This window comes from Tripterygium wilfordii, chromosome 14 (assembly GCF_013401445.1).
Source record: "Tripterygium wilfordii isolate XIE 37 chromosome 14, ASM1340144v1, whole genome shotgun sequence".
NCBI classification, from domain to species: Eukaryota; Viridiplantae; Streptophyta; class Magnoliopsida; order Celastrales; family Celastraceae; genus Tripterygium; species Tripterygium wilfordii.
Window position 1 is genome coordinate 12,440,334 of NC_052245.1, and position 27,751 is coordinate 12,468,084.

Genomic DNA, 27,751 nt, shown 5'->3' on the forward strand with positions numbered 1-27,751 from the left:
CCTAACTGTCCGAGTTTAAACTAATATCGAATGTCCAAGAGGTAAACTTGTATGGTCTCGTTTTCGGTTATAAACAAAAGATAGTAAGGAAGATAAATATCTAATCATGTCAAGACCGTACAAAGGACATACAAATCTGTGTCCGTATACAAAAATATTCCCATGAACACCATCATCGTCAAATGTCTAAAGCCTACTTTCTAGCTATAGCCAGTCCAATTGCCTATATAAACAACTCTCCATACCGAGCCAATTCACAACACAAACTACTACAACTCCTACTCCATAATTTCACATTCACCTGGGCTCGATCTCCTTCTCATCAATCATATATTTCCCTCAGCACTGCTTTGATTGAGTACTGAATACTGTTGTCTGTTTTGGAAATGGAGAGGCAAGTGGCAACATGGGCAGCTCAAAGGCCAGTGGTGATCTTTAGCAAGACTACATGCTGCATTAGCCACTCAATCAAGACGCTGCTTAGCGATTTCGGGGTTAATCCGGCTGTTTATGAGCTCGATCAGCTGTCTAGAGGGCATGAAATCGAGCAAGCGCTGTGCAGGCTCGGGTGTACAAGCGTGCCAGCAGTGTTCATCGGAGGTGAACTTGTTGGTGGATCCAATGAAATCATGAGACTTCACCTTAATCAATCCTTAATCCCGATGCTTAAGCGCGCTAAAGCGATATGGGTTTAACTTTAATCCCACTAGCTAACACCCCTAGCTACATATGTCAGGGAATAATAAGCTTGTATTATAAACATAAATAATGTTGCTGAGGCTCTAATTAGCTACTATACGGTTTCTTGTGAGAGTAGCTTTGTGTTATCTTTTTTTGCAATGTAATAGTGTAATACTATATGTATGTGTTTTTGGTAATAAAAGTTATGAATGCGCATTTATTAATCAACCTGTTCATTATTTCGTGTGATAATTTGAAGAAAGATGTGAGAAGTAGAAGATGGAGGCGATCGAGAAAGAGGTTGAGCGCAATTCATATAAGGTATTGTTCGCTCCGGGTCTAAGGCCCGCACAAATTTGTCTTTTAAAAAACACCGAAAGTGTTAAGAAGTTGAGTCACGTTTATAAATCACATAGTTTGCTTCTGTGGAGTTTTTGGCTCAAAGTTGAATTTTCGACCAAACTAGGGAGAGGCCTTCCTCGAGCGCCCGCTCGAGCGAAATCATTGTCTGACGTAATTTTAGGTTAGTTTAAATAGAAACTAAACCTAAGTTTCTTTGGTTGTTGTATTGAAAACGTTGTGGGAGTGGGGAGAGGGATTTAAGAGTGTGAGAGTTCAAAGAAAAGAATTTTGGGTTACTTCTCAAGTTTAAGAGCTCATTTTTCTTTTTAAAATATTCTTATTTTTCACCCGATGACGTAGGCAAGGCATGTCGAATCTCATTAAATCTTGTGTCTTGTTTCCGCATATTAACTATATTCGGTCAAATTCACAACAACTAGCTTCTATTAGACGAATGTGGGACATATACATAATACATGATCACCTCAGAACATGCAAGGTTTGAGCACTTTTGGTCAAAATTACACCATGAATAATGCCTACCTTGACATAATCATGGCACCAATGAAGTTTTTTTAATGGTAGCATGTGCCTTGCAAATTGTGACGGTCCTAAGCTGCTCTCAAGAGGATTAATTAATTAATTAGGGCTTAGACTAACTTTTAATTAGTCTATATATTATTTGCTTAACAAATGTTTGGACTTGGACCAAGGAGCACTTCGATCTATGGCTAGCTCTTCCCAAGTTTGTGGTAATTGATCTTTTTACACTTTCTTGTTCCTTGGGACTTTTGCATGTATGGTTGCCAATACACCATGAGCCTTTAGTGAAATCATTGTTTCTGAGGCTAGATCGATCCCATCCTCTGTGTGTGCTTGTCTTTGACTCGATAGTTCATAAAATAATGGTAGAGAAAGACCCATGCAAGTCATCATAGTTGACCACTCGGTCAAAAGGAAAATGGATTAATCTCAGACGCCTAATTTAATGCTAGGTTTTCTTGTGCAATTAGAGTTGTCATGTTGTGGTAAATTAGACCAAATACACAATCGATTGACTATGCCAATTATAAAATCCAAGCAAAATAATCAGGAGCGGATGTAAGATTTTATGTTAGGGTGGACAAAGCCAAACGAGGTCTGGGGATATCATTCTCAGAATTTTTTTTGTTATTTATTAAATATGCATTCGAAATTACGAAAAATAACGCTAATAATCAAATTAGCAATAACTCATGCCTCACATTTGATTGCTTAAGAGTCTGAGACTCTGGTTAGGAATTAGGAGAGAAAGACGAGAGGCAAAGCATAATGGTTGGGCTGTAGGGTGGATAAAAGTTGGGCCAAATGACTACAAGCTTACAATGACACATGGGCTGGGCCAAATGATTTATCAGGGTGAGGGTGGACAAGATTTGGGCTATAGGGTGGACAAAAGGTTGGAATGAAAGCCCAATTTTTTTCTTTCGAAAAAGAACCCTTAAGATGGGCAATTGTTGCCCACCCTTGCCCTTAATGGGTCCTCTCTTGCAAATAACAATAAAGAATCAAGCAAAACCAATAAAAAAAACACAAATAGATTTACGTGATTCGACAATAATTTACGTCAACAAACATCAAAGCTTCGATTCACTATATCGGAGAAAATTACAATGAGTAAAACTCACATTTAACAAAGACAACCAAGTCTCTATCAATTATTAACTCTCTCTAACTGTTGTCTCTCGAGCTAGCAGCCGCTAAATCAATTCAAAAAATTGAGTTACTTTCTATTTATCCGAATTCACATCTGTTACGTTTTAGCTCAAGTGAAAATTTCTTCGCTCGAGTGTCAACCCTCGGATTTCACCGATGTAACTTTTTGTTTGAGCTCAACACCTGTTCGCTTGAGTGCATGCTCTCGAGTATCTTCAGCATCCAAGTTGGCTTCAGCGCTATATCTTACGCTCAAGTGAATTTGCCTCTAATCGAATAGTTTTGAACCAATTCCCACATATCACACGTTCGAATTTGGACATTTTAGATTAGATTTTCCATTTGGATGGAGACATTTATATCGACCAAGTTAAAGATTTTTTTAGAGTAAGATAGTCAACTGTTCCATCAAAAGATAAATTTTTTTTTCCCTATCCTGAAGAATTGGGAAAAAAGGTACTAGAATATTCTACTGTTTTGGGCCGAAAAGAAAACTCAAAAAAAGTGAAAAGCCAGCTTTTTAGTTTGGGGAGTTTTAGTCTCGATTTTTATCAAGTATACCTGGATTTTGTTGACTTTGTCATTTTTAAAACATATGCTCTTTACACCCCATCCCCTTACCATATATTTATTCTTCCTCACGAGCACCCACGACCAACCATGGTGTCGTTGCCGTCCGAGCACCAATTCAGAAACCACTACCACCAAATTGAAGCCCAATCCACCACAAACTAAACCCGACCAACCCCGATGAGTTTCGACCACCATAATCGTCGAAATCACGTTCGAAAGTCTATGATCACCTAGAGAAAGCATGTTCGAAAGTCTGGCCATTGTTGGTTGAAACCAACCCACCTTTGTACTCCTCATGACAAGGCGCTTTCATTCCACCCATTTTTCGGTCAAGACACTGCCAAAAATTGATAACCCGAATTTGAGTGTATTTATATAGTTTGAGTGTATTTATAAAAGTTTAGAGTTTTCATGAGTTACTATTAACAATGAATGTATTTAATTAAAATAGAGATGTGATTAAAGTTTTCTTTTTAGTTTTAAGTTTTTTTACTATTGTCAACACGTGGGACAGAGGGATTCGATCCTCTGGCCCAGTTTTACCCTTCACAAGTCCAAGACAGCTACATAGTGGGCCCCAGGACCGGCCCACTTTGCGGAAGGCAATAAATGCGACATCGATTATACAGTATACACACAACTCCTTAACAGTACATAGTACATGATCTCACATGGACTTAAATTAATGATTCTAGACTCACGATTCGACGTCGTATCATATCCAAAATCAGAAAATCTGTATCTTAACCGAGAGAGGATCCGGAACAAAACGCAAGAAACACTCGATGCCTGGGTAGTTACTCTCCTGTTACAGCTTAGTGACTCTGCTTCACTTGAATCATCTCTCTCTCTCTCTCTGCGGTTCTCATTCACGATCACGGACCAGTATCCTGTAGAAATGGTTGTTCTCATCTTTCTCTTTATGGATTTTCTTGCCCATTCCTTATCTTCTGCCTAACTTTTTTTCTCGGCGGCCAAACAAGGAAGTGCATTAATGTTTTGGCTGCTTTGTCTGGTCTTTTGTTGTTTAGGGACGTCCATTAGTCGCTGTTAGATTTCTTTGTTTCAGTATTTATAGCATCTGCTTGATGATTGTCTCGCTTAAATAAGTTTTTAATGCTATTTGAGGTTTTATGGTGATGTAATGCTGATAATGTGAGGTTGATTTATGAAATCTAGGGTTTTGTCTTGCATTGTTGAGCTTGGTGGTCTATAATTTGACGGTATTGCTGTTAGAATCTCTGGTTTGGGAAAATGTTTGGCCGCTTCTCTCGCAGGCGCATGAAACTTGGCAGGTGCGTTCCTATTTTAAGCTTGTTCTCTGTCGTGTCTCTTTGTTTATTTATGTTTTTGTCTCTGGCTTTAACTGGTAATGCTGTATTTGTATTTGAAAAGAAAAATTCGTCACCATTTTTGACTTGAAAAGTACTATAAACTTCACTAAAGGGAAGTGGTTGGATAACAAGACTTGTCCCCCTTTGTTGGGATAGTGAAAGAGATACGAGGAGTTTCATTGTCATGCCGTGCTAATGAAGTTGAGTTCCAATGTTGTGTTGCTCCAGAGTGAAGAAGGTGCAGCTGTCAGACTCTGTTCAGGGAGCTAGAAGTCCCTTAAGACTTTCAAAACGGATAAGCAAAAGTAATGTAAGGTTTTATGATCATGACTCGTTAGATATATAATTTGCGTGACTACCTTGTGTGCTTGATGAGCTAAGCTTGTGAAATTTTGCAGGTTGAATGTGCTGAACCTACAAATGATCATTCTGATGAAATTGACGGCCAATGCCCATCGGTTGAGCCCGAGATTAGTGACAGTACATCGGGAAATTCTGAGAATTGGATGGTGTTGTCAATTTCTGGGGAAAAACCCATACCTCGCTACAACGTAATTTGTTGAGTTTTCATATTGATTACGGTGTTTTCAACGGTTTAATTTTTTTAAGTCACCCTGCCAAAAGTTAAACCTTCTTTTTTCCCCACTCTTTAGCATGCAGCAACTGTTATTGGAAACAGGATGATAGTGGTGGGCGGTGAATCTGCAAATGGGATGTTAGATGATGTACAGGTACAATGGATGTTACCTTTTTCCATAAATACATATTCAAGTGGCTTGGATGAGATATAATTTTTTCATAGATAGTATCATTTGATGAGTTCTGAACCATCTTTAATTTTGTTTTGTAGATATTTCGAGTGTGATTTATTGCCACCATCAGGAGTTCTAAAGCCAATTAGTTTTCTTTCCAGAATTGTCTAATTTGTTCCTCATTCGTTTGCAGGTGCTTAATTTTGACAAGTTTAGTTGGAGCACAGGTTCATCAAAGCTATACTTGTCACCAAGCAGTATGCCATTGAAGATCCCAGCATGCAAGGGCCATAGTCTGGTATCATCTTATAACTAATGAATGCATGTCACTATATGCCCTATGTTATTTGCGATTGGATGCCTTTTTCTTTCATGTGCATGGTTTGCACATGTACATGGATGAAAAAAATTAGGGGCATTTCCGCTTTAGTTATCAAAACTTGGAACACCTCGTGATCAAATCAGAAGGATGATTGTAATCATAACTATAATTTAGTGTCAAGTGTAGCTCTATTCTATAAATTTGCTACCCCTCACAAGAACTGTTATAATTCCTTGTAAAACGAACAAATGACTTCTAGTTGCATTTTTGTTTATGTTGCGATGAACTTGGAAAGGCTGATCCGGTATGTGTGTGTTTATTCGCCATTGTGTCTGCATCAGTGAGAAATGTAACTACTCATACTACTACCGAAATTCCAAATTCTTATATAAGATTCTTCAAAATACACGCACTGGATCATCCAATTATGATGTAGTACCTGGCATAGCTCTGAATATCGCCCCCTACTCCAACAGTTTCTGTTTCTAAATCAAGCACTTTATTATTATTGAACCCACTTCTTATGTTTGTTTTCTTGAGCAAAATTTATTGAATGATTGCTTGTAGGCTGTGAAAGCTTTTTATGCTCATGTTCTGAAAATATGTCTGTTGTTTGTCTTGCTTGCCTAGGTCTCTTGGGGGAGGAAGGCACTTCTAATTGGGGGAAAGACTGTTACTGGGAGCGAAAGGATTTCAGGTTTGTGACTTTATCTCTCTCTCTCTCTCTCTCATTTTGTCATTACTTGGTATTTTGGCATGGTATGGAAATGCTTTTAATTATCTTCTGGCCTTTGTAGTGTGGGCATTTGATACGGAAACAGAGTGCTGGTCACTTATGGAAGCAAAGGGAGACATACCGGTATTTCCACATTTATTTGCTTTCTGTTTGTTCACAAGGAAAATGGCAAGGAAGCTGTTTTCCGCTAATGAAATATCTTGGGAAGAAAATGATGTCACCTTCATTTTGTGGGAATAATTATCCCCTTTGGGTTTGGTGAAGAACGAAGATGCATGTCCAGGGTTCAGTATTACATTTTCAAGTGCACAACAGTGAATGATGGAAAAGGCTATTCTACATATTTACACGATAGATGATATTATGAATCAAGTCATTTTTCATCATCTGACACACAAAGTCATAGAATTCAAATCTGTTGCTGTTGTATCATGAAGAGAGGTTCCTCCTAGACTTAGAGACAATACACACACTAAATATCTTGGTGAGCTCCTGAGTAATTGTAACAGTTTTGAACATCCAATCGTGTGTAGACTATTCTACAACAGTAGGATTAATTATACTGGTGATATCATTTGATATTTCTGTTTTGTGCTTGAGGTGAGGTCAGACTGTTTGAAATTATCTACATCAGGGTTGAAGTTAAGGTCAATCATGAGCTTTAGATTGATGCATCAAGTCTAGAAGAAGCAAGCACAACCTTGCTTAGTGAGCTCTTTTGGCCTAAAAGCCCAAGCTTAGGACTAAGAACCAACCTTGACTAGTCTGGGAAAGATTCTTTTAGGTTCAGCTAGGCAGCTTTTATTGGGTCATTTGGAGCTGTAGGCGCACGAGAACACCTCCTGTGTGCAGTGTGTTTCAAATTTTCAATATTTATTCAAAAATTTTCAGTGAGAATTCCTTAGTGATATTAAGACTTATTCTCAGATGCAGTTGTTTTTCACTTCTCAACTAATCTCGTTGATTATTTGTGTTTCCTTGTAAAATACTTGTTTTGATCACTAAATGTATAAACGGAAGTTTATTTAGTTATGGGCTTCCCTAATTGAAAATTTTGTGCGGTGCAGATTTCTCGTAGCGGTCACACTGTGGTTATAGCAAACTCTGTTTTAATCATGTTTGGAGGTGAAGATGCGAAAAAGAGGAAACTAAATGATATGCATAGGTTTGATCTGAAGTCTTTGACTTGGCTTCCTCTTCATTGCAAGTAAGTGGAATTTGTACTAGTCTACTAAACACCTTTTATACTATTGTTCTCTCACTATTGGAGGATTCTGAATGCAGTCTGCTAGACCTGCTCAAGGCTAGATCGATCAGTTTTGGGACATATATTTTACGCCTTGATGACGACAATATTTTCTGAGGTTTTCCCCACTAATATTGATATTCCATAATATTTGCCAGGGGTACAGGTCCATCTCCTAGATCCAATCATGTGGCAACCCTTTATGATGATAAAACACTTTTTGTGTTTGGAGGAGCTTCAAAGTCTAGGATGTTGAACGACTTGTATTCACTTGATTTTGAAACGGTACATGAAACAACTCTAGTTGCAGAAATTGATAAATGTCTATTTCTGGACTCACAATATTTATCTTTTGTTGCTGTTGAGCTTGCCTGTATAATAATTTCACATTTTCTTCCTCAGATGATATGGTCAAGAATGAAGATAAGAGGCTTCCATCCTTCACCTAGGGCTGGCTGCTGTGGAGTTTTATGTGGAACAAGATGGTATATAGCAGGGGGTGGAAGCAAGAAAAAACGTATGTCCAGTAAGCTAAAAAAATCATATGTTACTTAGAACTTTTCTCTACTTTGTTTTCTTACACTTCAACCCTTTGACAACAGTTCTATGCTGCAACTTGTTTTGATGAATCATACTGCTTTATTGGTAGTCTTGGTTAAAAAATTTCTACTGCAGTCATTCTATCAGCAATTTTCACCATTTCCTACATGCCTGGGGAGTGTTCGGTTTTTTTACCTCTTTCTGAATGAATTGCCCGGCTTGTCATGTGCTTTGGCATATTGTTGCCGTATAATTCATTGAATTTGCTCTCTTCTCTTCTTACTTGATACAAAGAAGAGGCCAATAGTTCCATTTTTGGAGGATGATGTTCAGATTCTGACAACAAGTTCACTAATTAAACCATCCCAATTTTGAGTCTGGAGAAAATGTGTTTTTTTACAGCAAGACAGCAGGGAGATAGGGTTGCGCAATCAAAAGCATTCCGTTAGTTCTGCAGCTTTTAAGCTGTGGGCCTTGCACTATTTCACACAATGGGAATTTGATGAATCACCTTTCAGGTTCAGAACCCAGCCAACCCTCGCCCAAAGCATTCTTTATTTCCAAAATGTGAACAAATCACACGTCAGCTTGTTATCAATTTTCATATTGTCCATAAGAGTCCATCTTTTATTAACTCCCTCTCTCCCTCTCTCTCCATTTAATACCCTTCTTTATATTTCCAGGACATGCGGAAACTTTAATATTTGACATCTTAAAAGTTGAGTGGTCTGTAGCTGGAGCTTCGCCCCCATCATGCGTCACAGCCAACAAGGTAAGCTGTGTTGATGTAACCTGTTGTATGTCTTGTTTATTAAGTTTGATTAGTTTCAGATGTTACATTTTTTGTTGAAATGATTTATTTATTTTTAAAATTTTATCAGGGATTTAGTCTAGTACTTGTGCAGCACAAGGAAAAGGATTTCCTCGTTGCATTTGGTGGATTCAGAAAGGAGGCATCAAATCAGGTTAGATATTGAGATCAGTAGCTACTCATAGTTGGTTTCTCACGATCCACTTACTTTGTTTTATGTTGATAAAAGGTTGAGGTGATGGGTATTGATAGGAATAAATCATCAATGGGTGGGCAACCTGCTCCCACTAAATTTGGGGCACCTGCACTTCTTGAGAAACACTCATCGACTAGTTTAGCTGCACAACTCAGTAATGGCTCTTCTCAACGTTCGGCTGATTCTGTTGCAAGACAAAATTTAGCCTCTGCAATCGAACAACATGGTTCTGGTAGAAAATCTTTGTCAGACTTCACACTTGTGGATCAAAATTCTGCTTCAGGCAATGTCTCACTGCGCAAGAAATTTCTCAACGGGGAAGAAAGTAATGCTGCTGTAAAGATGGCAAAGAATTCAGAAGATGCTTGTTCTATGTTATCGGTATGATCTGTATCTTGTGGATTTTCCTTTTCTTTCATTCTTCTTCAAATTAAGAGATTGTTCTCAATTATATGGGAGCTGTCTTTGGTTTGCCTTTATGGCTTATCAACAATGCATTCAAATTAGGAGATTGGGTTTCCCTCGTTTTCCCTTTATGTTAGATTGAATCTTTTCAGAGTATCCGACCTTGAAATTTGGCATGGTTGAAGTCCTTTGATTCACAGATGCTTCTTCTATTGTGTTGGTATCAGTTTATGTCATCTGAGGACAAAAGAGAAACATTTTCAGTTAACAGTTCTCTTGTTTTCAGGTGATGGAACAGAGTAGTCGTCAATCTGAGATGTCAATTCAGATTAATACTGGAGGAAAGATTACCGCAGAAGAAATGTCATTTGCATTTGAATCAGAAAATCCCAACCCTCATAATGTAGGAATTAAAAACCTTTTGGATGATAACAATGAGCTAATATTATCACAAACTGAAAGTAAACCTGAAGCTGCTCTTTCAAGTGTGCATCAGCTGTATGAAGCAAAAATGGTTGCTATAATGAAAAAGAACGGAATTTTAGAAGCGCAACTAGCAGCTGCTTTGGCAAGTCGAGAAGCTGCAGAGAGAAATTTGTCCTCTGTTGTTAAGAGTAGACTAGAAATGGAGAAAAAATTAGGACACACAGTGAGGGAGATGGAGTTGGTGAAAGAGAGACTGGCTTGTGTAGAACAAGCTCAAGAAGAAGCCAACGACCTATCAAGTGTTGTCCATTCTGATAATGTAAGGCTGGAGCACGACGTGGCTTTCCTGAAAGCAGTTTTGGATGATACGCAAAAGGTATTCACGTCGGACTTTTTATGCATTCATCTTTAGATGTTATTGTTATTACTGGAACTAGTTTGGTGAGATCTGTAAGCTATTAGCTGATCTAATGTGCATGTTCCAGGAGCTGCATTCAACTAGGGGGGTCCTTGCAGGGGAGAGGGCAAGAGCATTCCAACTACAGGTATGGCTCTGGACTACTTAGTGAAGTGGATGGAAAATCAAAGTTGTTCTTTAGAACTAGCTCACTTTAGGTAACACCATGCCTGCATAGTATACATCTTTTAACAACCGGCTCGATTGGGCGAGGCCACTAGCCTCTACAGTGCAAGTTTGGTGTTGCTAGACGAGCTACCGAGTGGCTAAGAGGTTAAATCTCTTATCCCACATCGCCCGCCTAAGGAAGATGTGAAGTACAATATAATAGTGGAAGATGTGAAGTAGAATATAAATAGACCAAACTTACTAATTAGTAACAAACATTTTTCTTGGGCTCAAACTAGTATGGATTGGTGCTAGGCCTGGGCGATGGAAGACAAAGTTGTTATATGTGCTGGCCCAAAGCGGACAAACTGTTATTAGTGTGAAGGGACGAGCTCTTACACATCTACAGCCCAGCCAAGTGATATATTGGCAATTGTCATTCTATTCAAATGGACGAGATTTAGTGCACATCTAACGACTACCACAGGATCAGGGGCCGTTAAATGCAATTGTTTGCATCACACAACATGCTTGTTTTAATGTTATTCATGCTTTGGGATTGTGTTTCTAGATCGATTTCATCTCCCGTTGTCATGCAGGTTGAAGTTTTTCATCTCAAACAAAGATTACAAACCATGGAAAACCGAGCACCTAACCCCAAGAAACCGTTTAATATGTAGTAGAGAGTATGGTTTTGAATGATGACATGCTCCCTGAGTATCACCATGGGGCTGTCTTTTGGGTAAAACCACCAAATTTCCCGGAGCAACTATTAGTTGGTTAGAATTGGGCATCACTTTGCTTTCCTCTCTGGGAATATGTTTTGGTGTGTTTAATAATATGTATATATGTAATAATTATGCGTTTGGTTTATCTGAAGGCAATACAGCCGCTAATTTTTGTATATTTCCTGTATGGGCTGTAGATGGTGCTGGTGAGCTATGGCATTGCTTGTATTCAGCTATTTGAGATTCTGGTCTATGTACTACGTTTGAGTTGTAATGCTAATTGCCTAATTCATATCATGATGACCATCATCAGAACCTGTTTTTCCCTTGCCCAATTCAGATCCTTAAGCATACGTGTTTCAAAGGCGAGGGAAAAATTTAGCCTAAATCATTTGGGTGATAACCTAATGAAGTCCCTCGGATTAACTCGACCAAAAACTAACCTGAAAGATAGGATTAGATAGATGCACATAGAACCATTTTAACCCAAACTTAAAAGCGAACAGAATCTGCCCATTTCAATCAAGAAACCGACTACATGATGGCAAGCTTGAGCATTTTCTTCACAATGGGTAATCTAACATTCACTGTTTGTCAAATCATGCAGGTGCACCATGCAAACCGTTGGGTCCTGGATCTTTTCAACGGCTCTAGCGCATTTGGACGCTAACGAAAGAACTGGTTACTGAACCTGTCTATAATATAAGAAGTGTTAATAGTACACATACATTAGAAAAATAGCCCCCGTCTTTATTCTTTTAATATGACAAAATATTCAAAATCCAAAATGAGAATCATAAAATATGTGAACCTGCAAAGATGAAAGTCGGGAGGGAAAGGCCAGAATTATGACACCAAGCTATACAACACAAAACGTCATATAATTTATACATCATCATGCAGTAGGGCTCATCCAGTGATGATTCAATTGAATTGAGATAGCCTTACCAGACGATATTGTCTTTTCACTTCAACTGCATCTCTATCAAAGAGAGCAAAATATCTCGCCACTGAAAACGTCATCACATCCATTGCCATGTCATTTCTTGTTTCCTTTAATCGTCTTTTCTAGGTCAAGAGCCATTGGGCACCATGATTGCTTGCTTGCTGTAGTCCATATTTATAGCACTTAATTTCCAAGTACAAACTATTTCGGAGGCACTTTTCCCAAGCAAAATGACAATTTCAGAGGCCTTTCCTCATATCAGAAAATTTTCAAATCCTCACTGCCTCACAAAAGTTCAGTCTCTTCCGGATCTCCATCAGCATCATCAACCTCATTCTCTTCATCTTCTTCAGGTGCATCAGGATCCACTCCCTACAAAAATAGTCACCAATTTAGTCATCACATGAAAGGAGCTTTCCCTGTTATAACTTGCAACTTCAATTTTGCAATATGTCAAAATGATTTATAAAACTTATTTTTGATTGGAATTTATAAAACTTATAAAAGATCTATGGGATGAAAAGTCAAAGTCTCTCTCTCTCTCTCTCTGTCTCTCTACATATATATAGAGACCCACACAAACTGATAAACATATATATGGAATTCAAACCTTCATCTGTTTTTCCAAGCGCTCTAATCCTTTCTTTGCCGCTTCATTTTGGGTGTTGATTCTGCAAGGAATGTGAAATGTAAATTTGGCCAAATGACAAAGGCATTGCAGTTACTTATAATTCTGAAAATGGCATGGCACATCTTTTGACATCATTCCGGAAAAGAAGATAATTCAGCAATAAAGCAGTGTAGCATATGTGAAATATGACTTAACCTTAGTGCAGCCTGGTAATGTGACAGAGCTTCTTGCAGCATATTCGTAGCAGCAAAAACTTGAGCGAGCTTGACATGAAGAGAGTCATCAGCCCAATCCTTGAGATACCGCTCAAGCAAAGATACAGCATCTCCATTTCGACCCTCCATGACATGAAGCTCAGCCAAAGCTAAAGCGGCTCCAAGGTAACCAGGTTCCAGCCTTAGTGCTGACTCATAGAACTTTTTTGCCTGTTTCAAATTCAGATTAGCTGGATAATTTTATAAGGGTGGTTTTTCTGTAGGGAAGGGTGGTTGCTAAATCACTACTTCTGATCTATTACGAGTTTTACCTTTTCTCTGCCACTAGAGTTACTAGCATGAACATCTCCAACTAACTTCAGGGCCTTTGCAGACTGCGGCATGGCTTTCATTGCCTCCCTGGCAGAATAGAGCGCATCTTTGGTTTTAGAGAATGCCAAGTACGAATGAACCAAACCTGAAACATGTTTTGAGTTTAACATTATTTCTAGGCTTGTGATTTTTCATTTTTCTTTCTACTTTTAAGATTAGCTTGAAGCAAACATGTATAAGTTCATTGCGCACACAAAGGATGATACCGCACCCTGATATGAACGAAGATCAGCCCTCAGCTCTTGAGCTCCTCTGAATGCAATTACAGCTGCCTCTGGTCGTTTCATAGACAAGAGTAGATTACCCTGAGATTGAAGAAAGATTAAGGAATTCCATGCATTGACAGAATCTCAAAACTGATGTATTCTGCATAAACTTATTTATGTACCTTCATGATGTAACCTGGTATGTGCCTTTCATCAATTCGGATGCTCTGATTGCAAGGAATCAAAGAAATGTGAATGATATTTAGTAAATAAGTAAGGGAGAGGGGAACGGGGGAAGAATGAATAAAAATGCCATTCCAATGTCAGCAAGCCAACCTTCTCAGCATAAGACAATGCTGCTCTCTCATCTTTCCTTTCCCAGAGAACAGACAAAGCAACAAAAACTTCTGGCCTTGTAGGATCGATACTCAACAAATCGTGCACTAACTTGCTTAGCTTTGGATAGTCAGACTTAATCTTTAGGAGCATTGCATATTCATCCATGTAAGTTACAACATATGGATCGATTGATCGAACCTGTACAACCATTAGCTATGAATATTTTAGTTTCCACATGTGCATATTATGTCTAAGTTAAAAATTAAAGAAAAAGTAGTATATCCAATAACCTTTTCGAAATTCATTATGGCCTCATCAGTCTTTCCAGTAATAGCCTCAACCTAAACAAAGTGGGCTACTTAAAGTCAAACAGGAAGATAAGCCAAACTGATCTCATTTCCTAGAAACAAAACAAGCCAATAATTGCAAAATGAAAGATCTGTCATTCAAATGTATAGAAGGATCTTAGTGCACTGCAGACAATATTGAGACATCTTCTCATTGTAATGCTGATGCTGCAATCTGCATTAACAGGTATTTTTCTAGTAGTCTTTGCTTTTCCATCCTCGAAAAAAGAATAGGACCATAAACGAAGCTACATTCAATCATTTCAAGTTTCCACCTAAACTAATTTAGAATGGCTTACATTTCAAACCTTAAACTCGAAAGTTAGTTTGAAAGATTATGACAATAACAAACCAAACCAAATTTCATAAGCCCATGATGTATTTACACATACAAGCAGCTAATGACAAAAAATGCAACGAAAATGAAAATTTGCATCAAACAACACAAATCTGGCATGGCCATTTCTAACCTTCGCAATTTCAAGTAATATATGCATGTTATTAGGAAAACGTTGAAGAAGTTCTCCAAGGAGTTCCAAACCACCTGAGAGCACAGAGGGGAGAACATGATAAAAGGAACAAGTGGGAGTGAGAGAAAAGCTTGATAGAGCAATCATCTTACCTTTTATAAGCATGATAGTTATCATTAGCAAAATATTGCCATCGATAAATTCATCTGTTTATAATCATGATTAATTCAAATTATCCATTGAAAATATGCTCAAGGCACGAAACTGAAATGATGGTCCAGTTGCCATCTGAAGTTAATTTTGTTTATATGATAATAACATGCCTGAAACTTACAAGAACAGTGCATTGTTCATTCATCAACTGCTCAGTATAATATCAACTTTCTTTCAAGTATTTGTGTTTTCTATTACTATTTGTTTTGAAGTCCCATAGAAAACTTTGAATAGATGTCCCCTCTCACCGTTTGAGGTAATTTACACAAACCAAAGTTTGGTGGATAGGTTGAATTTAGAAACAGTTGAGAAACCACATCAACTAGATCATGTAAGTTTTAACCTAATGGTATGTGATTGCTTCTGTAAGGACTGAAGACACAAAATAGATCTGGTACACTACAATGTTGATCGTGTATTGCAAAAACTTCATATTTCAAGATTTGTTGGAGCCTCATATTATTGAATTAGTATTTAACACTGCAAAAAGCAAGAATGTGAAGCATCCAACCGTTGTGTAGTGTTAAAATTTGCAGGCGACAAGTCGACTACACCTATACAATCAGCCCTTATGCGTCTGCTGGCTTTGAGCATGGCAACCATAAGGGGTTTAATTTTCACTATGGGGAAGAAGCAGACAAAGAGGTGAAGGAGTGGAGGAAAACCACCAATAAGGTATACTTTCTTTCACATTCTATTATTGATAACAAAAAACAAAACTATGTGGCTGAGATCAATGTTACTTTACCTTTGTAATCGTTTGAAGCAATACAACATTGGGCCTCAACATAGCACTGCACAGAAATAACAACATTATCTGTTAAAAATTGAAACTAAAACTAGGTTGTGAAAAGTAGATAATAGTATGATTCAATACATTCCTGTTTCTAACTCCTCTAATCAAAATTTTATCTAAACAGTAAGGATATGCCAAAATAACTCCTTGACCATCCTAGAGTTTCCTCAATATTGAGCAGAAAATTACAAGGCAGATATCTCCCAACTAAAATGATGATATTTCATCAAAACCAAATAAATAAAAATTTGCCTCCAGTGGCTCAATCATGTCTCCATCTAAATTAACTTGGCTGCTAATTTAACTACCCATTCTTGTTGACGAAAGTTGAGGATACTTTTTATTTTTTACGTGGTCTACTGATGAATGCTTAAAAACAAACCCAGATTTTAGCCATCTGAAGAAGCTTCTCGTATTATACATTTTACAAACACACTGGTAAGCAGGGATGGAACCAATTAATTTAGTGAGGGCAATTTAGCAGTAGAAATTGTAAGTTTGAAATTCTGCAATTCGGTGGGGTAAAATGACACTATTTTGAATAAAAAAAATTCAGTTTGACCCCATTGAGTAACACATGGGTCCTACTGGTAAGTAACACTGACAGTGATCCCAAAAAGGACCAAAAACAATATCATTCATATAGGCAAAAAAACCTTGTTTGGTTCATTTTGTACTCACATGCAGCCAACGATTTCCATCAACATGATCAAATGGAGCTCTCCCACTTCTATTTGGATTCTGGGATCATAAGAGCACAAGAGATATACAAAAATATAGAGATCTAATGCAAAGCATATTTATATCTAAATTATTAAACTAAGACTAAACATCTTTTTCGAAGCCGTCGACAGAATCCTATAGAAAAATGGTCCCGTGTCTGCGCATCTGTTGTTAGACTAGAAGCAATCAACTTGCATGCTGGCACAATGTGTTTTCCAACCACCATCGGAAATCAGCCAACATTAATAACAAAGTAAAAAAAAAAAGAAGCAATCCTCCTCATGGGAGCTATCACTTTTTAAGAAGCTAGGTTCCACAGAAAACGAAACTACAGACACAACAAATTGCCAACAAACCATGTTAGCGAAGTAGGAAGATAGAACATATTCAATTACTATTGAGATAATTTTCATTCAAAACACAGGAAGGCAGGACTGATGACCAATTTAACCATGCAAGGTTTTTCTTCTTCTTCAGATTTCCAGAGTGAAAATTCAACTCTATTTCATCAACATCGCATGGGAAATCAAAAATTAAAAGAATGGACATTCTGTAAGTAAAAAATGGTTTCAGCACCCTATACAAGGAGATGGATTTTAGAACTTTCAAAAACAAACCTGAGAAAACAATGATATGATATCCTTAGGAGTAGCCCCAAGTTCAGCTAAAGCTGTGATAGCTTCGATGACATAAGGACAATGCCTGCCAAATAAGCATACAGAAAATGCAGCATGCCCATTAGGCCATTAGACAGTTATCATAGAAAAAGAAGGTATACAATACTAAATAGCACGCATAAGTAGGACTTAACAGATCTGAACACAAGTAAAAAAGCATGAAAGCATGCAAAAATGAAAATGCAGGAATTTGTAAGATAACATGAATGATAATAGCATGTTCGAACATAGATGAGTGAAGGCATGCAGACATAACTACATTGGAACGAATGGAAACTAAACACAATAGGCACTTTAACAGACATAAAAATACATACAAATATAAGATAAACTGGTGAAAATTGAAATCAACAAAAGTTAACAAACCTTAAACACTCTTTGTAACAAGCAACAGCCCCACGATTATGTCTTGAACTTCGATATAGTTTCGCCATTAACAGGCTCATCTGCAAATTCCTCGCTTTGCTAGGAATTCCCTCCATCTGAAACAAGATAAATTGTGAAAAGGGGTTTGGGAGCGAAGGTGGTGGGATGAGGGGCAATGCTAGTGCTCATCAAATAATAGAATAACAGGATAGAAAAGTGAAAACTTGAATTAGTTAAACCAATATATTTTGAAGCTTAACTTTTTGATATCTTCATGTCACTTTAAAAGAACAATCTTCGGCCCAAACACCAGATATGGTTTATTTAAGAGATAAGAAAAGTAATCCCGGAGCCTTTTTATCTTTCTAGTTTCTTTTCCGATGAATAGACAATTAGAGTAGATCTTATGAAGCATGCATCTTGTGCAATCTGATGGCCCCAGCCAATTGAACTACGAGCTAACAAGATATCAAATGAAAAAAAACGAATATTCAGTGAAGAATAATGAAATCAAACCTCAACAAGGGCCGCTTTAGTCTCATTCAATGCAGAGTGACAGGATGCAATTTTAAACTTCACCTGCTAGGAGGTCGAATGGAAAAACAACTTACAATAGATAGCAAAAAGGGGAAATATTGCACAACTAAACAAAACTGTTATACCTCACTCTCGTTTATTGCTGAAATGTTAAAAAAATTCGGAGAAGATGACCTATTTGATGTTGGCAATGAACTTCTAGTACTTGCTGAGTTTTGTTTGGGAATAATTTTATAATATTGCAAAGCTTGCTTGTATGTATGCTGTCAGAAAAAAAGAAGGCAAAGCATCAAGCTAAGACCTCAAACTATGTAAATTAGGGTAAAAAAATTAGAAGCTATTGGCATCACTCAAATCCAAAACTCTTGAAAACTGTACGAATATAAGTAACAAATATAAACTATGCAAAGCCAACTCTTCCGTGACTGCAATCCTAAAGATTTGAACGAAATTGAAGAACATAAAGTTCCAACATATATGGTAGCATAATGAATAAGAATCAATGGCATCTTAAACAATTATCATCTAAAGGTTATGACACCACAACTCCTCAAGCCCAACAAAACACCATATCTCCCACCCGAAATGCACCAACAAAGAGCCCATGTTAAGTCTACTATACATCACATTTCAACTCAGCGTCAATTAATATCTCATTGTATTTTGTAGTTAGGAAGTCTTTGGTTGAGAGAAGCTAAAGTCACAGAATCCAGAAAATTAATACAACTGTTAAATGTTCAAAAATACAATTATTCCTGCAACAGTATGAGTGGAAGAAAAAACTAAAGTACACATGGATGCATGATATGACCTCATAAGTTACACAGCAGATGCTATTGCTGCATAAATATTTTACAATACTACACCACGTTCATTTGCTTTCCAGAGCCAGTTAGAATGCAACTAAATGAACATTTACAACACAATTACTCAGCAATTACATAGACATAAGTGCCCTTACAATTGCTCTTCGATACTCTCTCTCACGGTGCAACGAATCACCAAGCAGAATCTGCAACACCATACAAGTTTCAAACAAAATTCACATAAGAAAACCGACAAGCAAGAAAAGCCTTAAAAACCTAGGTGTATCTCACTTATTTAATACTGCCAAAAATATAAATTCAAAAGAAAGTAAAGATGAAAGGCGGAGATGAGAATTCGAACCAGATTTTCAGCTTTGATGTGTGGACTAGTCTCAGCACTAACAGATGACGATGAAACAAGAAAGCAACCCTAATCAGAGTTCGAAATCAGTTAGTGGAACAATTGTTGATAGTTTAATCTTGGGGGTTAAGACGGATTTGAGAGCGAAGAATTACGAGCATTTGAGCTGATCCGTAGAGGCCATTGTCGAGCAGAGTTGCGATTTGGTCCTTGGAGATCTCCATCTCCAAAACCCGTGCACAGAGAGTAGAAATTGAACCAACCAGTGAAACCCCAGTCCGCTCTCTTTTTAAACCCCTCTGAAAAAGGGCGTGTTTGGATGTGACGCAAATCTGTCTTGATTTTCAAATTTTCGTTTTCTTTTTTGTGACGGACGGAACATAAATTTAGTTCGTCAGTGTTACGACGTCGTTTTATAGCTCTAACTGCCTTACCAACGCCGATGGTATATATGGCGAAGTCCCCATTTCTGTCTCTCTCTCCCCGATCGCTGCAGATGGGGCGACGAGAAACGCCGCGCGACAACAACGGCGAGAAGATCATGTTTAGAGTAATTAAGGCCGCAATCGAGGGGCAGTCATGTTCAATCTGCTTGAAAGAACTCTGCGATCGTAGAGCTGCAGTTCTTACAATTTGTAAACACGCCTACTGTTTGGATTGTATTTGTAGTTGGAGCAATTTGAAGAGGACATGCCCTCTCTGCAACGCTGAATTCGATTCTTGGTTCTACAACATCAGTTTCTCTTGCCGGAAGTTCCTCAAGAAGCAATTACCAGCTCTCCGGGATGGCAAAGATAGTATTGCGACCGAGGATAATGTCAGTCCCGTAGATTGGCGGAGGTGAGCTTCTGGATGTTCCGTTTCCAGTTCGTTTCGGTATCGGTTTCATGTTCTTATTTTTGTTTCGTAAATCGTAAATATACTTAGGATAATTCGGAGGTCAAGGGATGGATTGAATAGAGTTGACAGGGGAACAAGACCATTGCCATGGCGGCGATCATTCGGGGCACAGTCGGGATCTGTGCCTTCAGAGGTTATTGCTGAAAGAAAACTTCAATGGCGTGCTAGGTACAAGGATTTTATACATAAATTTTCTGTGCAAGGAAATAATTTTCTTGAATCAAATAAATCATAAGCAGTTGTGCTAGAGTGAATTGCAATTATAAATATTTGTAGAGTATGCATTTTTTGGATCTGTTTGCTCGTACTTGTGCATGACAAATAAATAAGCTTGATGTCAAGGGCTCAACAGAATGAGAGATCTTGTAATGGTTCAGTAACTTAAGTTGTCTCCCCATCTTTAGGAGATAGGAAGACAACAGAAGAAGCTACGAGTTTTGATTATTTGTTCCTTGCAGTGTGTACAGCAGACGGTTGGAAGCTGTTCCTCTATCTCCCCAGAGCTGTTCAAAACAGGTATGTTTCTATGGATGTTGGCGGAATTTCTTGAAGTGTTTTTCTGGTAATGCAGTCAACACAGACACCTGCACTCAGACCCCCCTCCTTCACGACACAACTTCCTTGCTGCCACATTTGTATTATATCAGCAAAGTCGAACTTACGAGGTCATTCTTCCTAGGTTTCTCAAAAAAGTTCTTTTGCTATTAGAAAAAACAACCACCACTTGTTTCCATTTGATGACAAAAGGGGTCTGATAGTTGGAGACAGACAGTTTGGAAGGAGGGTGGAGGTGAAAAAAAAAAAGGAAGAGAACTCATCCTAAGCTATTTATGGTTAAACCCATAACCACTAGGTTATCATTATTTTCATTCTTTTTGCGTATGATTTAAGTATTTCTATGAATCTAAGCTTCAGTTTTCTGATATACAGGATTTATCAAGAAAAAAGGAACTAATAATGCAGAGAATGGATCCATGGATTAGAAGGGAGCTCCAGGCTATCCTTAGCGATCCAGATCCATCTGTTATAGTTCATGTGGCCTCCTCCCTATTCATTGTTAGCCTTGAGAAAAAGTCCGAAGTCCCTTCAGTGCATCTTGGTGTTGAAGATAATTTTCTGGCACCTTTGCAACCATTTCTTCAGGATTATACCGCCATGTTCTGGCATGAATTAAGGTACATACATTTTCCTCTTCTTTTTTTTTCTCCTTTTATAATTATCTAAAACAAAATGTGCATGCTGTCCAGATGTTTTTGTGAGAGTTCGTTTCCAATGAAAACTTATGATGCAGTGGTGGAGTATAGAAAGTTGGATTAGGTAGGAAGTTCATGTGGTATCATCGTTGGTCAATCTTATGCTTCTTGCTTGGAGAACATGGAGAACTATCTTGTCTGCTTACGGCACCATTTTCTTTCAGAATTTGCGTGTAAGGGCGAAGCCATCTGTCCATTCTACGGTGACTTCGTTTTAGTTTGGAGAAATACCCAAAATGGTATATGATGGCCTTGTGATACTTGTTTAACTCTAGAGCAACACTGGAGTCGTTACTCGAATTCGAAGGTGTCAACCTCATTTTCAGACAACGCCTAGATGAAATGATTTAGAGACAGATTGGATCTTTTTAATGAAGATGACTTGACTTGTGCAAAAAGGGGTTACTCCTGCGTAATGTTAATAGCTGCACATCATCTCAAGGATAAAAGGTTGGGTGGGGAAACCAAGAACCAGACACTATATTCTCAACGAAACTGGGAAGAGAATCTTCTATTGTAGTGGTGTTTTCTCTGGTGCCCTTGTGGATCTGCTTGAAAGGTTGATTTAAAATTTGAGAATCGCCCAAAATTTTGTGTTTGATGAAGAGTCTAAACTCTTTATGGCACCTTGTTTACTTTTGAACCACATCATTACCAATGTAAGGTTTTGCATTTCAGTCTTTTGCTTTGTAAAGTGCTGCATAATTAACATGTAAGTTGACGAATTTTTGTAATTATGATATGCCCATTACAGAACATTTTGTTGTGTTCATAGCTTTTGTATCATTTGACTTGAGCGGGCTATCGCTTAGGGTTTGGCTTACAGCACCACGAAACATTTCCTGGCTCCTCTCCAGTCTTAACTGGCCCGGGCCTTTCTTCCTTCTTTTAACATTTTTATGCTGTAACCTGTACGTCAAACAAGTGGACTAACTGTAAGTAAAAAACTAGAGTGCACCCTATAGAATGACTCTCTTAACCTTTAATGGGGAAGTCTCTAAATCTTCTTCCAAATGGATATTGAATGAATGCTGGGGTTACAATGATATTACACATGAATCACAAAATTCCTCCTTCCAAAGTCCCAAGTATCTTAAGTCTCAATCCATTGCTACGAGTTTCCTATACATAGTATACACATTACACACCACATCTTGCATACAGAAACAGCTAAACACAAGAAAAGTATACATGTTTGAATTTGGATGGGTTTTGTGTTAGTACTAGACAACTACCCGTCTACACATGCAATTGTCATTCTTCTTCAGGTTCTTCCTCTTCTTGGAGAAGATTTTCTCTATTGTCATGGGCCCAGAAACCGCGCACGTCTATAAGCATGCTGGCAACGGTGCCACCCTGTTTACAGGAAAGCAGATCAGCAAGGCTAATTCTCAGCGGGTCAGCTGGCTTGACCATATCCCAAATTTCATCCCTTACATCCTCGATACACAATTCGTAATTCCCACCTTCAACCCATTTCTGGTGTACATCTCTGTTACACAAAGTTGGATACAAGAATAGTTACTCGCAAACCAAAAAGAAGAGAGTACAGAACATTAAAACAATCTGCAAACCATGTCTGCGAAAGATCCAAGAGGACTTTAGTAAATGGTTTCATGTCTCAGCATATAAGAGACTTGCAGAACATGCTCAGTACTACAAGTAGGAAACTACAGAGATTTCTATTGGAAGATTGTATCAGGCAGCATCTCAGCTTTTGGATGCTCCCCTTCTTTACTTCCACTCAAAAGAATAAGCTTTAAGCAACATTATACAGCATGTGCTTAAATTAGAAGCACACCATAAGTCAACTAAATTTGACTGATGAGGAAGTATTAACCTGAAAAAAGTGTGGATGTCAGCTGTTGTAAGGTAGCCCCTTCCATTAAGATCAAGACAGCGAAATAAGTACGTCAGTCCTTCTGGAGCGTCTTTATTTTCTAAGGCCAGTACGAAGTCCATAAAACTTTCAAAGTCCATCTCCCGAGCATTTCCAGCACTAGTTTTGCCACGCCGGACATGCTCATCAAATACTAATGAAAGCAATGCAATGTAGAGAGTGAACAGATAAAAAGTGAAAACAGAATATACAACAGGTAAAAAGGGTATGGTCATTATCATTTCTATAAGGAAGAATTGGAGAAACTGCCATGCTCAAGTGAAAAACATAGGTCTTACCCCTTTGGATGAAAATTTCAGTTAGTGTCCCATCTGCATACTCTCGAAGCTCCTGCTGGCTTAATGTTCCATTCATATCCTTGTCAAGGGCAAGAAACATATCTACAAGAAACAAAAAAGGTAGATCAGGCAAGCAATGTACCACTATGGTGAAATTCTCAAATATATTTTAAAAACATTTTTTATAAGTTTAAGATAACAGCTTATATCAACAGGTACATGAACCACAAATTACAGCTCTTGGAACCCACATCCATCAATTATTTCTTTATTCTTAGGCAAAGCACATTATATTCATTATTTTCACTGATATAATGCACAAGCTCAAAAGATGAATGCTAGGGCAATAGCAGAAAGTCAGCACCCACCCAATCATAAAACAAGTTTTTGTGCATGGAAGAGAAAAACTAGCATGACCAGTCTGTGTATTGATATCCACTCTCATTGCTAGAACAAACTTAGAAAGCTCATGCAAAGAATAAATAAAGCAAATCAAGAGAATTTTCAATATTAAAAATAGAGATAGAATGATGTTGAAACAGCACTTCTTAAATTCACTGAAGTTTCAATTTTATTATAACATTCAAACTAAAACCAATTGAAAGGGGCACAAGCCAAGAACTTTAATTTCTTTTGGTACGCACCACAAATGCGTTGTGCAGATATCAAAGAAAACCAATTTTCAGCTTGCTCAGTGTCAGTGACTTCTTCCTCACTTTCCTAATAGAAATAAAACCAGGAAAAATAATAATAAGTATGAAGTATTGATAAAAGATTTCACTTTCACAGAAAGAAACAATGCATAACAACTTGGAATAACAATGGTTTAGTAGTAGATACGAAGTTTTAAACATATCTCTACCTGGTGGAGTTCCATTAGTTCCTGGAGACAGTTACTAAGAAGCACCTTCTTGATACAGGCTTTCCCTGTAAACAGAAACTTGTTAACCACTGTGAACAGCTAAGAGTGATGAACAAAATAAAACTAATAATGAATAAACAAACAAACCTCGCCTATGAGGATCACAAAAGAAGAAGAATTTGTGTGCAGCTATGCGGCAATACATCTGAACAAAAGCTGCAGGCATATCCCGTAGCTGTGCCAAATTAGGGATAAGACCTCGTATGTATGCCTCCATTTCCTATTGAAAAGGGCATAGAATAAAATGGTATCCAGCCAGCTGTCAACATAGCAATCATATGGCAGAAGAAATATAGATTTTGTATTTTGAACATCTAAAGACATACATGAGGTTGAAGAAAACCATCAGAATCCTCGTCAAGCTCACTCATGTCAATTCTGGCCTGTGTAAGTGAAACCTGAACAATGGACAGTGCAAAGCAATCATAAAGATAAAATATGATAATAGATCTAAACATACATATCTTGCTTCCCTCGAAGGCAAGAGAAAAAAATCCTGTAAAGAATAGGTGAGCTTAGAGCAAGACTCACTGTACGCATCACGTAAAGGTAGAAGGGAAGGATGGCAATTCTTCCTTGCTCATCTTTCTCAAACTTCATGAAATTTGATGGGCTGAAAAAGCGTCGACATTTGGGGCCTATCTGCTCCGCACATACAGAGGCAATGTGACAGAAATCTTCATAATTCATCTAAACTTGAAAATATAGGTAATATATCAGTAAAACTAGTATGCTATAATAAATTACTCAACAACTACAAATGCCGTATAGCCAAAAAAATTGCCAAAAATAATCAATGACAAAACAAAGTAACTGGCAGCAAGCAAAAGCTAAACCTCTTGAGAGAACAAAAATATATAATCAGAGAAAACAAAGAATCGGAGACATGAACCAATGAATTTATATAATCAATAAGAACTTAAAAGTGGGTCCACCCGAACATGAAAAAATTATTTTTTTTCCATACACGCAAATCCCATTAATGCTGATCCAAAACAGCCTAAAACCGAACAGAAACAACAAACAGTGTCATGGATATAACATAGATCCTTTAAGATAGACAATCGGTTTGCTTAGCCTAAAAGTAGGTTTCTCTGACTCTCATCCAACTCAAGCATGCTAGTTTTAATTCACATCACCAGTTGCAGCAGTGTGATATGTCAAAAGCAACTACTGCATTAGTAAGTACTAGAAATCCTGATATTGCATAACAAACAAGTATCCTCATGCACCCAACTATCCACAAAGTCACCATCCAACCCATCTTATAGGGAAAAGTAAAACTATTCAGCAACAAGACCATGAATGACCAGTTTTAAATGTTTCTTGGGAATGCAATTTGCTAAGACGGGATGTAACAATATTAAGTGTGACAAAGCACAGTCAGATGGCAGGGGAAGATTTAGGGACCTTTTCTGCACCAGTGGTGTCATCAATCACACAATTTTCCCTCAAGCAAACCCACATTGCATCTAGATCATCGGCATTTAGTAAAAGATCTGATTGCTTCTGCAAAATATAAACTTTAGATGTCACCAATAAAAGAGCTTAAAAAATTGCTTGGGCAATCCAGAAACTGCAAAAAACGGTAAACTAGGCAGCGTGATCAAACCTTTAGAAATCGATATTTTGCGAGCTTCTGAACCCGCTGGCTAATGGATCCTTCTTCGGGTTTCTGAACCAACAAAAATATCAATAAGCAAAATGAATCAAATTCACAAGAATGATAAGGGACATCTGCCACAAAGAAAAATGTCAAAAATAAAAAATGATGATAAAAAACCAAATTGAGGAAAACCAATCAAATCTTTTTGAAGCATGAAAAACATGTTCTGTTCATTGATGAATCATGTAAGAACAGTATATATGTATATCTCCTTTAAAAGTGAAGTGCTCAGGCAATCAATGAAAGCACATGCCTTCTTGTAGAAAGTTGGTATCGTGCCCCCTTCAGCAGCTTTTTGCTGTTTCTCTTTAAATATATCAAGCAATATTCTTTTTGTCTCGAGCTCTGTAAAGGAGAAACAAAACAATAGACTTGGTAAGATGTAAGTAAAGAGAAAACTACACATTTCAATTTCAACAAGTAATTTATCATCATGATGTATGTTCATCCAAGAATGTATCAGCAACTGAAGTGAATCCAAGCTTATCGCACGACGCACGGGGAGAGCCAAAAGATCACGAGTTAATGAAGGATTCAGTCTAAGTTTTATTATCTTCTGCATCTCAAGTCTAAAAAGATTAAAAGCAAGAGGCAGCAGTGTGAAAACATATGAATGGTTCATCTCATCTCATGTCCTTAAATCCCCAATTTCAAATTAATGTACACCTAAATTTAAAATGTTCAAGTAAGTTATAGTTTTGATCTTCATGAAACAATCAAGTTCCAGAAGCGACGCGACTACACTTGTTCAGCTATATAAAAGTTCAATCAAAGAAATCAAGCAAGCTGCAATTAGAACCACAGAGAACAAAGAAAGTTAAGTGCCAAAGCCAACAAATAGCATTTTACCATGTACACTATCTACACCGTCAGTCCGTCACCTTCACAAACATACTTTAATGTCTACAAGCAAATCCTAAAATCACAGAGCTACATTTCCACGATTAACAAACACAAGATGAAAATCTGAGTTATCGAATAAATTAGTATCAAAACGAGGACAAGATGAGAGAATGCACACCCATTAGGGCTTCTGATCCAAGGCCGGCACCGTTTCCTATGTAACGACGAAGATTTTGGACCCAAGGCATGGATGAAGCGGGCGCGATCTTCCTCTGCGGGAAGGCCTCGCGGCTCTCGCCATCACTGGACCCGCGGTACATGACCGAATCCGACTAGATGGGCGAGACTGAGCTTCTGACTCTGGAGAGTTCGCGATGAAGCTAAATTTCTTGGAACCTGCGAATAAACCCCTAGAAATAAATGGCCCCTGACTGATAAACCCTAGCTCTCTGAGTTTTGATCTACGAACCGGATTGTGCTCGCTCGCGCTGTATTTTCAGGAAGAACTCGTTTTTCACCTTTGTCATTTGTTTATTTCTTTACAAAGAGCCACGATAGTTTGTTCACTATATGGGCCTTAACTCAGCCACAAGGCCCAACTCACAGATTGAGACGGGCTAGCCAGTAGTGAG

General features: G+C 37.9%; 5 protein-coding genes and 1 non-coding gene across 10 annotated transcripts; 3 read left to right on the plus strand and 3 right to left on the minus strand.

The window, feature by feature from the left end:
- Window positions 1–255: 255 nt before the first annotated feature.
- LOC120015559 (monothiol glutaredoxin-S2-like) lies at window positions 256–909 on the plus strand. Its single transcript, XM_038868040.1, has one exon. It carries the CDS (start codon window positions 387–389, stop codon window positions 693–695), a length of 309 nt encoding a protein of 102 aa, XP_038723968.1. The 5' UTR covers window positions 256–386; the 3' UTR covers window positions 696–909.
- A 3,100-nt stretch (window positions 910–4,009) lies between these two features.
- LOC120014857 (acyl-CoA-binding domain-containing protein 6-like) lies at window positions 4,010–12,092 on the plus strand. 4 transcript variants are annotated; one of them, XM_038866951.1, is made up of 17 exons: window positions 4,010–4,192; window positions 4,471–4,586; window positions 4,854–4,935; window positions 5,024–5,176; window positions 5,279–5,356; window positions 5,571–5,675; window positions 6,330–6,396; window positions 6,497–6,558; window positions 7,503–7,642; window positions 7,840–7,966; window positions 8,084–8,198; window positions 8,905–8,993; window positions 9,103–9,186; window positions 9,262–9,609; window positions 9,920–10,435; window positions 10,545–10,604; window positions 11,960–12,092. In XM_038866951.1, exons 2-17 carry the CDS (start codon window positions 4,546–4,548, stop codon window positions 12,020–12,022), a joined length of 2,130 nt encoding a protein of 709 aa, XP_038722879.1. In that variant the 5' UTR covers window positions 4,010–4,192; window positions 4,471–4,545; the 3' UTR covers window positions 12,023–12,092. The 4 variants fall into 4 exon arrangements, with proteins under 4 accessions (XP_038722879.1, XP_038722878.1, XP_038722877.1 ...); XM_038866950.1 differs by lacking the exon at window positions 11,960–12,092 and adding an exon at window positions 10,940–11,588 and having other exon boundaries at window positions 4,011–4,192; XM_038866949.1 differs by lacking the exon at window positions 11,960–12,092 and adding an exon at window positions 11,224–11,588 and having other exon boundaries at window positions 4,011–4,192.
- Window positions 12,082–19,731, minus strand: LOC120014858 (anaphase-promoting complex subunit 7). 2 transcript variants are annotated; one of them, XM_038866955.1, is made up of 18 exons: window positions 19,513–19,731; window positions 19,358–19,426; window positions 19,152–19,202; window positions 18,316–18,453; window positions 18,170–18,232; window positions 17,654–17,769; window positions 17,228–17,312; window positions 16,569–16,628; window positions 15,840–15,885; window positions 14,879–14,952; window positions 14,352–14,402; window positions 14,059–14,259; window positions 13,905–13,949; window positions 13,728–13,821; window positions 13,456–13,601; window positions 13,125–13,354; window positions 12,909–12,969; window positions 12,082–12,670 (listed from the first exon to the last, which is right to left on the minus strand). In XM_038866955.1, the coding sequence occupies exons 1-18, from the start codon at window positions 19,579–19,581 to the stop codon at window positions 12,584–12,586; spliced, it is 1,686 nt and encodes a 561-aa protein (XP_038722883.1). In that variant the 5' UTR covers window positions 19,582–19,731; the 3' UTR covers window positions 12,082–12,583. The 2 variants fall into 2 exon arrangements, with proteins under 2 accessions (XP_038722883.1, XP_038722882.1); XM_038866954.1 differs by having other exon boundaries at window positions 18,170–18,235.
- Window positions 19,732–19,770: 39 nt separating this feature from the next.
- On the plus strand, window positions 19,771–22,280 carry LOC120014859. The gene is made up of 5 exons (XM_038866956.1): window positions 19,771–20,197; window positions 20,285–20,425; window positions 20,716–20,773; window positions 21,188–21,432; window positions 21,505–22,280. The coding sequence occupies exons 1-5, from the start codon at window positions 19,800–19,802 to the stop codon at window positions 21,572–21,574; spliced, it is 912 nt and encodes a 303-aa protein (XP_038722884.1). The 5' UTR covers window positions 19,771–19,799; the 3' UTR covers window positions 21,575–22,280.
- A 197-nt stretch (window positions 22,281–22,477) lies between these two features.
- LOC120014336 (probable serine/threonine-protein phosphatase 2A regulatory subunit B'' subunit TON2) lies at window positions 22,478–27,642 on the minus strand. The gene is made up of 12 exons (XM_038866251.1): window positions 27,298–27,642; window positions 26,530–26,621; window positions 26,223–26,285; window positions 26,021–26,119; window positions 25,142–25,300; window positions 24,937–25,008; window positions 24,698–24,830; window positions 24,551–24,615; window positions 24,333–24,408; window positions 23,689–23,790; window positions 23,351–23,543; window positions 22,478–23,002 (listed from the first exon to the last, which is right to left on the minus strand). The coding sequence occupies exons 1-12, from the start codon at window positions 27,437–27,439 to the stop codon at window positions 22,765–22,767; spliced, it is 1,434 nt and encodes a 477-aa protein (XP_038722179.1). The 5' UTR covers window positions 27,440–27,642; the 3' UTR covers window positions 22,478–22,764.
- Window positions 23,125–23,240, minus strand: LOC120015827. Its single transcript, XR_005471840.1, has one exon. It is a non-coding gene; the product is annotated as a small nucleolar RNA snoR104 (small nucleolar RNA).
- Window positions 27,643–27,751: the final 109 nt, after the last annotated feature.

Excerpts from the sequence above, each read along its gene's own strand:
- LOC120015559 (XM_038868040.1), top strand. The coding sequence starts at position 387 with ATGGAGAGGCAAGTGGCAACATGGGCAGCTCAAAGGCCAGTGGTGATC.
- LOC120014857 (XM_038866949.1), top strand. The coding sequence starts at position 4,546 with ATGTTTGGCCGCTTCTCTCGCAGGCGCATGAAACTTGGCAG. Across the intron at positions 6,559-7,502 it reads AAGCAAAGGGAGACATACCG|ATTTCTCGTAGCGGTCACAC; the intron begins GTATTTCCACAT and ends TGTGCGGTGCAG. Across the intron at positions 7,967-8,083 it reads ATTCACTTGATTTTGAAACG|ATGATATGGTCAAGAATGAA; the intron begins GTACATGAAACA and ends TTTCTTCCTCAG.
- LOC120014858 (XM_038866954.1), bottom strand. The coding sequence starts at position 19,581 with ATGGAGATCTCCAAGGACCAAATCGCAACTCTGCTCGACAATGGCCTC. Across the intron at positions 18,236-18,315 it reads CAGCAATAAACGAGAGTGAG|CAGGTGAAGTTTAAAATTGC; the intron begins GTATAACAGTTT and ends TCGACCTCCTAG. Across the intron at positions 17,770-18,169 it reads CTAAAGCGGCCCTTGTTGAG|ATGGAGGGAATTCCTAGCAA; the intron begins GTTTGATTTCAT and ends ATCTTGTTTCAG.
- LOC120014859 (XM_038866956.1), top strand. The coding sequence starts at position 19,800 with ATGGTATATATGGCGAAGTCCCCATTTCTGTCTCTCTCTCCCCGATCG. Across the intron at positions 20,198-20,284 it reads AGTCCCGTAGATTGGCGGAG|GATAATTCGGAGGTCAAGGG; the intron begins GTGAGCTTCTGG and ends AAATATACTTAG. Across the intron at positions 21,433-21,504 it reads ATGTTCTGGCATGAATTAAG|ATGTTTTTGTGAGAGTTCGT; the intron begins GTACATACATTT and ends CATGCTGTCCAG.
- LOC120014336 (XM_038866251.1), bottom strand. The coding sequence starts at position 27,439 with ATGTACCGCGGGTCCAGTGATGGCGAGAGCCGCGAGGCCTTCCCGCAG. Across the intron at positions 25,301-26,020 it reads ACACCACTGGTGCAGAAAAG|ATGAATTATGAAGATTTCTG; the intron begins GTCCCTAAATCT and ends TTTCAAGTTTAG. Across the intron at positions 25,009-25,141 it reads ACCTTTACGTGATGCGTACA|GTTTCACTTACACAGGCCAG; the intron begins GTGAGTCTTGCT and ends TCCATTGTTCAG.